The sequence below is a fragment of the Eschrichtius robustus genome, chromosome 15 (assembly GCF_028021215.1).
Source record: "Eschrichtius robustus isolate mEscRob2 chromosome 15, mEscRob2.pri, whole genome shotgun sequence".
Taxonomy (NCBI): Eukaryota; Metazoa; Chordata; class Mammalia; order Artiodactyla; family Eschrichtiidae; genus Eschrichtius; species Eschrichtius robustus.
In genome coordinates, this window is record NC_090838.1 from 21,116,596 (window position 1) to 21,126,995 (window position 10,400).

Below are 10,400 nucleotides of genomic sequence, written 5' to 3' on the forward strand. Positions count from 1 at the left end.
ACAATTCAGTGGCATTAAGAACATTCACATTTGTTGTGCAATCATCACCCGTCTCCAGAACTTTTTCATCTTCCCAAACTGAAACTCTGTACCCATTAAACAATAATTCCCCTTTCCTCCCTTCCCCCAGCCCCTAGCAACCACCATCCTACCTTTCTGTCTCTATGAATTTGACTACTCTAGGCATCTCATGTAAGTGGAATCATACAATATTGGTCCTTTTGTATCTCATTTATTTTGTTTAACATAATACCTTCAAGACTCATCCATGTTGTAATATGTATCAAAATTTACTTTCTTCATAAGGCTGAATAATATTCCATTGTATGTATATACCACATTTTATTTATCTATTCATTCACTTGAACATTTTTGGCTATTGTGAATAACACTGCTATGAGCCTTAGTGTACAAATACCTGTTCAAGCCCCTGCTTTTAATTGAATATACACCCAGAAGTGGAATTGCTGGATCATATGGTAATTCTGTGTTTAATCTTTTGACCAATTGCCATACTGTTTTCCACTGTAGCCGCACCATTTTGCGTTCCCACCAGCAGTGAACAAGGGTTCCATAAAATCACTGATTTTGTAACATATTTCCTGATTACAGTGCATGTTAACTGTAGAACATCTAGATAATGTTAAAAAAAAAAAAAAAAAGTGTAGAATATAAAATCCCCTTTATTCTAACTACCTAGTTCTACATTTGACCTCAATACATATTATCCCCAACAGGAAGGGAAGGGGTCATTTCCCTGTTACGAAAATGCTGGAGAGCGTGATCCAAAAACAGAGCTGAGGCCTGCCCTGCTTGACCTCATGGTCAGAGGCCCCATCCTGGCTGTCCCAGGACCCTAATCATCAATAAGGTTCATGCAGTTAAGCTGACTTCTGAGTCATATTCATGGACTGCTCCTGGTCTCAGGCGAGACATGGGATGGTCACATTCTCCGTGGGCCCGTCTCCTCATCTTTAAAACCCACCTCAAGATTGATAGAGCAAAACATAAAATGTTTGCGCAAGGTGATTCGTCTAGAGAAACGCGTTCTACACATGTAGCACCAGCTACATCTTCATAATCGAGCTTTCATTTCGCGACCAGAGAGCGCCGGAGGACGTGGGTCTGATCCCTCAAAGATGCGGTCCTGCCCAAGGGAGCGGAGGACTGGAGCAGTTCCCGCCTCATTTCACTTTTCCAAGTCCCCATTGGCCGATTCCTACCATCGATCCGCCTTGTCCCCGCTGTCTTCTCCTATCACCGCCGCCGTTAGCCTCTCGTCCTGTGCTCTCATTGGTCCTCCCCGCAATCACTCTGCGCAGGAGCGTTCCAGAGGCAGCCACTGGGAGTCGCTGGATTCGGTTTTTAAAAAACGCCGGCAGTGAATCCGCGGTGGAGCGGGCAATTTGAACGCCACACATCCGGGGCACGCAGCCGGGGCACTGCTGGCCCTCCACTGGACCCCAGCCTCTGCCTCCGGACCCGGAAGGCCGAGAAGGAGCCGCGGTCCGCAACCCTGAGCGCCAACCATGGGCCCGCGCCGCCGGATCCGCAAGCCCGAAGCCCCAAGGAGGCGCGCCGCGAGCCCGGCTCCTGCCCCACCCCGGCCGGGCCCATCCTTAGGTAACCCGCCGTGATCCCTTTCCCTCCGAGCCGGCCTCCCTGCAGCCTGTCTGTGAGGTGGGTACGGCCGGGTCCGCGTGCCCATTTCACAGACGAAAAAACCGATGCTCGCTTGCTGAGCCTGGGGTCCAGCCCAGTCTCCTGACTCCCGGTCCGCTGGCCTTCCTCTGCAGGGGGGGCCAAAGCGGTTCTGCCGTCCAGTATCCGCTCCGGGACGGCCCAAGGTCCAACACCGGAGAGGGACTGGGGAAGGTAGTTCTGAGGAGGAGAAAGGACTGACCCAGACAGTATTCTTGATTCTACTAACGTGTATTGAGTGCTTACCACTAACTAGGCATTGTGTTAAACTCTTTATATGAATTAACTCAACTTTATATTGTGCCCATTTTACAGATGAGACAACTGAGGCACAGACAGACCTGATAATTTGAACAAGGTCACCCAGCTTGTTCCCGCAGACACGGGATTTTAAAAAATCGGTGTTTGTGCTTTTTTCAAATGCAAAAGTATTGGCTGCTTTTTGTGACAATTTCAAACAACAGTTCTAATTTTAGAAGGTGCCTTTCCAGGTGTTTTTGGTTTTTGGTTTTGTTTTTTTCCTTCAGTGAGTGGCTGTATTGGTCCTTAACCAAAGTGCCCTATCTCAGACGGTGCTCTCACCTTGTTCCCTTCCAGAGGTAGCATGCCTGGAAAGAAGGCTGGTCTGTGGTCCTTAGTTTCTGTGCTGTGGTCTGGTGGATGGGATTACCCACAAACAAGAACTGTGGCAGCAACTGCTTTACTTGTCTTCTGCTCCATAGCTAAGAGCAGGGTGAAGAAAGTATTATTGGTTATTTATAGATGTTGCTATTGTGAATGGGTTGTTTTTGGGTTTTTTTTTGTTTGTTTGTTTGTTTGTTTTTAATACTTCTTAAGGCCTTGACTTTTTTTTTTTTAATTAATTAATTTATTTATTTGTTTATTTTTGGCTGTGTTGGGTCTTCGTTTCTGTGCGAGGTCTTTCTCTAGTTGCGGCAAGCGGGGGCCACCCTTCATCGCGGTGCGTGGGCCTCTCACTGTCGCGGCCTCTCTTGTTGTGGAGCACAAGCTCCAGACGCACAGGCTCAGTAGTTGTGGCTCACGGGCCTAGTTGCTCGGCAGCATGTGGGATCTTCCCAGACCAGGGCTTGAACCCGTGTCCCCTGCATTGGCAGGCAGATTCTCAACCACTGGGCCACCAGGGAAGCCCTGGGTTGTTTTTGTTTTTGTTTTTGTTTCTTTCCTTAACATAAATAACCTTTGCATCTAGCTAACTTGCTGAATTCTCTTGTTAATCCTAAGAGTCTTTCAGTTGCTTTAATTGAAATTTTTAAGTGGACCATTATACTGTTTGCAAATAATGACTTTTGAGTCTTCTTTTCATTTTTATACATTTTATTTCTTATTTTATTGTTAGTGAGGCCCTGAGACTAGTGTTGAAATAAGAGCAATGTTTTGGTCATCTTTGTCTCATTTGTAATTTTAACAGGAATATTGTCACATATGATGTTCACTGTTGCTTCCGGATGTAGAAGCATCCTTACAACTCCAGTCCCCTGATTCACTCTCAGCTCAGGATGACCTTGCCTCATGCTTCATTGAGGAAATAGAAGCCTCCAGACTGGATTCCCCTTTATCTTCTCACAACAGAGAACCTAGGTGACCCCTTTCCATCAAAAGCCACTCTTCCTCCTACATGAGCTCTTGGTCATATTCTTCTGTCACCTTCCCAGGGGCTTTCTGTTATCCTTACCACCTGCACTTGGAAGTAAATTCATACTCCTTACATTGGCATTTGGCAAATGTGCTCTGCTATTAATGTTCTAAAGAAAAGGGCACCCCACATCCCCGGCTCCCTCATACTGCCCATTTCTCACTTCTGCCCTTCACAGCTACCCTTTTTTTTTTTTTTTTTTTTTTTTTAAATTAATTAATTAGTTTTATTTATTTATTTTTGGCTGCGTTGGGTCTTCCCCGCTGCGTGCGTACTTTCTCTAGCCACGGAGAGCCGGGGCTACTCCTCGTTGCGGTGCGCGGGCTTCTCATCGCGGCAGCCTCTCCCGTTGCAGAGCGCGGGCTCCAGGCACGCGGGCCTCCATAGTTGCGGCTCGCGGACTCTAGAGCGCAGGCTCAGTAGTTGTGGCGCACGGGCTCTGTTGCTCTGCGGCGTGTGGGAACCTCGACCAGGGCCCGAACCCCTGTCCCCCGCATTGGCAGGCGGACTCCCACCCACTGCGCCACCAGGGAAGCCCCACAGCTACCCTTTTTAGAACAGCCAGACTTAAGTCTACAGACGTGTCTGTTTCCCCTGTTCCCAGACACCCTTCAACCCATTCCAGTCTGACTCCCCACAAGCACTACCCCTACTTCCAGTGCCCTTGAACTGCTGTTGTGAAGGTCACCAGCTACTTTCATGTTGCCAACTTTATTAGACATGCCTGTGTCCTTCTCTTACCTTTCTCTCAGAAGCACTCGACACAGTGGGTAATTTCTTCTTCAAAACACTCCATCCCCCTGGCTCCGTGGTACACACACTCTGCAGTTTCTGCTCAGCGGTTTTTACTGCCTGTGCCACCTCTCTTCAGCATGTTGATGTTGGACTTCCATGGTCTACTTTTCCTTTCTTTCCCTTCCCCAGGTGGGCTCATCCCTCCCCGTGGCTCCAGTACCATTCATACACTGACAGCTCTCACATTTATAGCTCCACCCCACATCTGTCCTCTGACCCCGCACACCTACATCCAATGGCCTTTCTACTCGAAGACTCTTGGGTACGTCACACTAAACACATCTAAAAGCGCACTTTTGGTTACTCCCCTCCTGCCGCTTCATCCCCGGTTTCCCCCATTTCAGGAAATGGCATAGCCACTCACAGGATCGTTTAAGCCAGAAACCTGGGAGAGATTTTTCATCTTGCCCGCATATCCATCCAATCCAAATGTAAGCTCAGGCACTTCCACCTCCACGTCACATCTAATCATGCCACTCGTTGCCTTCTCCACTCCCATCAGCCTAGTCCAAGCCCCCAGCACCCTAACCTGGCTACGACTTCCCTTCCACTCTTGTCCCTTTTCGGTTCTTTCCTTACGCAGCAACTGGAATGATCTTTAAATGTAAGTGGATCATCTCTCCGTCCTGCTTAAAGCTCTTCTGTGGCTTCCCATTACCTTAGGATTAAATCTCAACTCCTTATGTCAGATTTTAAGACCCAACTATTGAATGGTTAATCCCAGTTCTTTCCCATGATCTCTCTAATTGGTTACTTTTCACAAGCACTCGTTCCTGAGTCATAGACTTCACATCTTCCCTTACCCCTCTGAGGTTATTATGTGTATTTCTCTTCCTCTCTTTTCTGTGATAACTCAAGTCCCTCTGGTATTGGTTATTTTGTTTGCTGAGTTTGGTCCCTTCCTTTCATGGTGTTGGCCTTTTTACATTGCTTGGTGATCTTTAGTTGTGTTCATCTTTCCATTCTGTGACTGCCGTGTCTGATTATTAAAGGCTGCTTCCAGCGACTGGATTGGGGACTGGTGGTGAGGAGGGAGGCAGGTGCCAGTAGCTCATCTCCTGGGTGTAGGGCCTCCCTCTTTCTCCTAAAAAGTCCCCTGTTTCTTTGGCCCCTGGGATAAAGCCTCCACTGCCAGCGCATCTCTGCATTGCCCCCTCTGTCCCCATTTGTTCTTGGCAGCTTGTCTAACACTTGGCAATTAGTTCACCATATTAAATTCCTTCTGTGCAACTACTTGGTGTGGATTCTCTCTTCTTGGCTGGACCATGAATAACATTTCTTCAGAATGTTAGTTTTCGTGGGGTTTTTTTTTTCTTTTTTTTATTTGTTCAACTTCTCAGAGGTTCATTTGTTTTTATTGGTCCTTGGTTTAATTTATGGAGCCAGCTGTACTGTTTTTATTTTACACTCTTTTTCATTAAGTTAGTTTATTATCTTTAATATTTCTTTTGCTCTGCCTTCTTTTGATTTACTTTAGTAATTCTCTCCCTAATACGTGAGTTGAACACTTAGCGGAATTATCTTTTAATGTTCTTGTTTTCTCGTAGATAGATCTTGAGGCTGTACATTTTCCTTTAGGACTATTTGGCTATATCGCTTAAGTTTTAAGGTGTAGACTTTTTATTTTTATTCATTTCTAAATAGTCTAATTTCAGTGAATTTTCCTCTTTAAGACGAGAGTTAGAAGAATTTTTATTTTTTATATTTTTGTTTTTTTAATTTCTGATCAGAGTTTGACTTTTTTGATTTCTACTTTTAGGAATGCTTTTAAGATTTTTTTGTCTTTTTTTGTTGTTGTTGAAACTAGGCTTTGAGCCAAAGGCTCTGACTTCATAGCCCAAAGGCCCGACACTGGCGCTGAGTTATGCCACTTCTGAGCTCCCACCTTGGCCGCTAACATGCTCTGGCCAACTGTCTTAACCTCTCTGGGCCTCAGGATAACAGAGACAAGGGAATTGTACTAGATAATCTCTCAGATTCCTTCCAGCTCTTAAAAAATACCTAAAAATTGGACTTCCCTGGTGGTCCAGTGGTTAAGACTCCGTGCTTCCAATGCAGGGGGCGCCTGTTCGATCCCTGGTTGGGGAACTAAGATCCCACGTGCTGTGCGGCAGGGCCAAAAAAAACCTAAAAACAAAATTGGAAACTGGGTTTCCAATCCAGGTGGGAAAGACAGAGGAGATGCACAGAGTACTGTGGGCCCAGAGGAGGGAAGTGACCCATCGGTTTGGAAGGGATTGGGAGTCAGGAAAGGCTGCATGGAAGAGTCGGCATTTAAAATAAGACCCTCAGAGGATCATCACTGAGGGTCAATAGGACCCTAAAAGGATCACTTGTTCATTCATTTAACAAAAATTTATTTAGCACCAACCACTGTTCTCCAGTTGCTGAAGATAACCGCAATGACTACAACGGACAAAAATCCCTGCTTTGGGGGAGCCTACTATATACAGTCTACGATTTGGTAGTTTGACAGCCAGGTTGCAATGCACCACCCGTTTTCCACTGCATTTTACTCTCTGACCCAACTCTTTTGCTCAGGCGCTTCCTCCCGTCCACTTGCTCGCCGGAAATATCGGGTTCTGAAGGAGATCCGAACTCTTCAGAAGAGCACACACCTGTTGTTAAGGAAGAACCCCTTCGGCCGCCTGGTGAGCTCCAGGGAGCTTCCCGCCAACCCCCATGCCGCCTCCTTTCTTTAAATTTCCCAGGTATTGGGCCCCTATCGCCTCTTGCCCAAAAGGCAAGGGACCTCTTCTCTAGCCTGGTCGGGGACTCTTCATCTTCTGAAAACATGAGCCCACCAATTCTTAGCCCACCAAGAATTAGCCCAATCTAATTCTTTATGGAATTAATTTCTAACCCCTACCACCTTTGAACTGTGTTCTTTGATTACGTAAAAGGAACTCTCTCATCCAACTACCCTTTCATCCCTTGTCTTGCCCTGAGAGATTGTCTCCTCCTCTCCCCACCACCAATGAGGAGAGACGGGCCAATCTCTAAGCTCCCTGGAGTTGACACCAGCTACTAGTTAGGTTCTATGATTAAGGGCCAGGAAGGAATAACGGAAATGAAGATTCATGGAGACTCATGGAAAGAGTCTGTCTCCTCTTGAATCTCCTTTTACTCTCTACTCCTCCCCACTCCCCTTCTCCCTTGCTCCCCATCCCCACTCCTTCGCAGGCAAGAGAAATATGTGTTATATTCACTCGTGGTGTGGACTTCAATTGGCAAGCCCAGGCCCTGTTGGCCCTACAAGAGGTAAGAAGGGGGCCAAGGTACAGTTGGGTGAGGGGTGAGTATGGGAGAAAGGCAAGGCTAAATCTCACCTCCTTGAAAAGAACAACAAGGGACGCCCAGGGTTTGGAGGCTAGGTTCTCATTTGGTGGTAGTGGAATTCCCAGGCAAAGTTCAGTCTCGTTCTGTGAATAATCCTTCCCCTCAGTACTTTGAGCCCTTAGAGACTGAGTTTAGCGGGTCTCTCAGCAAAAAGCAGCCCATGCCCCCTCGTCTGTGTCAGTCTTTCTGCTTCTCTTTCTGTCCGCAGGCAGCAGAAGCGTTTCTAGTTCATCTCTTTGAGGATGCCTATCTCCTCTCCTTACATGCCGGCCGTGTCACTCTCTTCCCGAAGGATGTGCAGCTGGCCAGGAGGATCCGAGGCATTCAGGAAGGGCTCGGCTGAGCTCCTGCCGCCCGTGACTCTGTAAGCTTTTCCTGCTCACCAGAGAGTGAGTGCACTTTGGGGGAAGAACACCTAGCTTCTCATCACTGTGGTGGGAGTTTCTGTGAAGGAATCTTCCTTCTCCATCCTTAGTCCTTTGCTGCCTCGCCTTCCCTTTGTTCTCTAGGAAAGGTTTGACCTAGTTTTAACTTGAATGCTTGGGATTCTGTGGCTCATGCCCTTTTGTACAATGTTAAATAAAGATATTTTTCAATTAAGTAATGACCAGACAACCTGAATCTCTGACAGAGTTGATCCTCTCCATTTTACAAGGACCAGATGACCTCATCCTGATTAAAACAAAGTTCTTATTTTTGAAAATGCCTTGTTAGTAATTGTGATTCCTGTGTTTCAGGGATGATACCGGGGACTCTGCCCGTAACTAGGGCCAGATCACGGAGTACAAGGTGCTGCCTGGACTTGCTGTCTCTGAGCAGAGTGTGTGTGTTGCTTTTGTAATTAGGTTTTTGTAAGAAGGAGAAGACTGCATGGCTTTCCTCTGTAACAGAGGTAATACATGACAGAATGAACACATTCCAAAAGTCCTGACAATAATTTCAGATGAAGAGACTCCAAGTTTGACTTCACTTTGCAAATTTTTCACACACCTGATGATTTGGAAGACATCAGATTTTCTAGGTTATGAGAGAAAAGGATATCTACTGATTATTTTAGATCTTTCTGTACCATTTAAATTTTTTACCATATGTATATTTACTTTTATTTAAAACATAAGGGGAAAAATAAGAGAAGACCACTTCAGCCAGTTGCCTGGAAGAGCCTGGCGCATCCAGCATACAAATCTCTGTCCTTCAGATTGATTTCATCATTAGTGGCAGCGGCAAGTTCCTGTGTGGATTGTGCCTGTTGACAGATTATATAGCTTTTCAAAAACTCAATTGGGATGAAAACAGGAAATCGTTAAGGTTTGATGTTCTGGCTCCTTCTGGTAAATTCCTATCAAAATCATTCAGAAATTCTAGCTTGTAGAATTTATTTTATTCTTATTTGCAAGTCATAGACGATGTATCATAATTTATACTGCAGAATTTTTCATTCCAGGACTTTTAAGAGCCTTTTCAATGTTTTTACAGGTATTTTTTATAACTCCCTTGTGGAGAGATAATAAAAATAATTCTTTAATGAGAAAAAGTTGAAGCGAAGTTCACTATTATACAGAGTTTATACTGTGTCCTTTGTGTGTTAGCGTTAAGTTCTTCATTTGGACACTTTGCCAACAGCCACAATTTAAACAAGAGAATTCAGGGATGTGTTTTTGTCTCTGGTGGAGTAGAGCGTGAGCAGATAAAAACCTTGCCCATCTCTTGTAACTGAAAGCAGTTTAAGAGATTTCCAGAGAAGTGGGAAGTGCCACCCGAAGACTTTTAGATATTGTGTGTGGTGAAAATGATTAGTGAGGGCGGACACTAATAATGATGTGTCAGCCAACTGAGAGACAAACTAAAGGGAAAAGGACCAAGTTCTGTTGTGTGATAGATTTTAACCCTTTGGAAAAAACCGTTTCCTGTTCGACATCAACTCATTTTTATGTAGACATTGGAATAAAGCTTACCTATCTATGACTATATTTAAAGTTCTTGTCAGTATGTTATTAATCAGAAGATTATACTCTTCCTCTAGTTTTCTTTAAATGGACACTTCTCTGCTCTCTTAAAATTGTACTAACCAGGACCCCACTGTAACACATGGTCACATGTCCCATGCAAATGCCAGGCAGGATGTGTGCTCAGCACCACAGAGTATTTACACAGTAACGTGAGAATAAGTAATTTACACCATGATAATGTTATACGATATCATTACAATTTACTGTAAACTTTGAGCACTTACATTGCTGATGTTGCTGGCGTTTTGTTTTTGTTTTTCTCTACTTTCTGGGTGATTTCACCAACATTATGTTCTAACCTTTCCATTGAGTTTTTTATTTCTGCTTTCACATTTTTTAATATCCAAGAACTCTCTTATTTTTTGAATGTTTTTTATAGCATCCCAATCAGTATTTACTCAAAAAAAAAACCAATCTAGATATTTCAAGCCAAGTGGAATTTAATGGAAGGGATTGGTTAAATGATGTCAAGAGGGCTGGAAGAGCTAAAGGGAAGAGAGGACGCTACCCCAGGATCAGGAAGCTTCCAGTGCTCAAAGCCCACACTCACTGCTGCTCGGCTGGAAGCATGGCCCCCGCCACCACTGCGTTAGAACCGCACCAATGCTACTGAGCAGGAATAAGGAGCCCCCGCTCCAGCCAACGCTGCTGCAGCCACCACTGACACCAGGGAAGCTCCTGTCATCCGCTGCTGCTTCTGCTGCCAAAGGCACTACCAAAGCAACAGAGAAATGTCTCAACTCCCACCTGCCAGGCCCCACCAGCATTTTCCATTGGCAGAACCAAGCCAGAGCAGCTGCAAGGGAGTCTGAGAACCCAACTGTTGCCTTCTAACCCCCTTGTGTTAGGGACGAGACCTTGAAAGGGTGAGAATGGAGCTTTGAGGGCCAATAGACACAATC

General features: G+C 45.3%; 1 protein-coding gene across 2 annotated transcripts; it reads left to right on the forward strand.

The window, feature by feature from the left end:
- Nucleotides 1-1,386: 1,386 nt before the first annotated feature.
- Nucleotides 1,387-9,450, forward strand: CENPA (centromere protein A). Of its 2 annotated transcripts, XM_068564340.1 has the most exons (5): nt 1,387-1,623; nt 6,692-6,801; nt 7,334-7,411; nt 7,698-7,853; nt 8,227-9,450. In XM_068564340.1, exons 1-4 carry the CDS (start codon nt 1,530-1,532, stop codon nt 7,830-7,832), a joined length of 417 nt encoding a protein of 138 aa, XP_068420441.1. In that variant the 5' UTR covers nt 1,387-1,529; the 3' UTR covers nt 7,833-7,853; nt 8,227-9,450. The 2 variants fall into 2 exon arrangements, with proteins under 2 accessions (XP_068420441.1, XP_068420442.1); XM_068564341.1 differs by lacking the exon at nt 8,227-9,450 and having other exon boundaries at nt 7,698-8,089.
- The last annotated feature ends 950 nt before the right edge of the window (nt 9,451-10,400 follow it).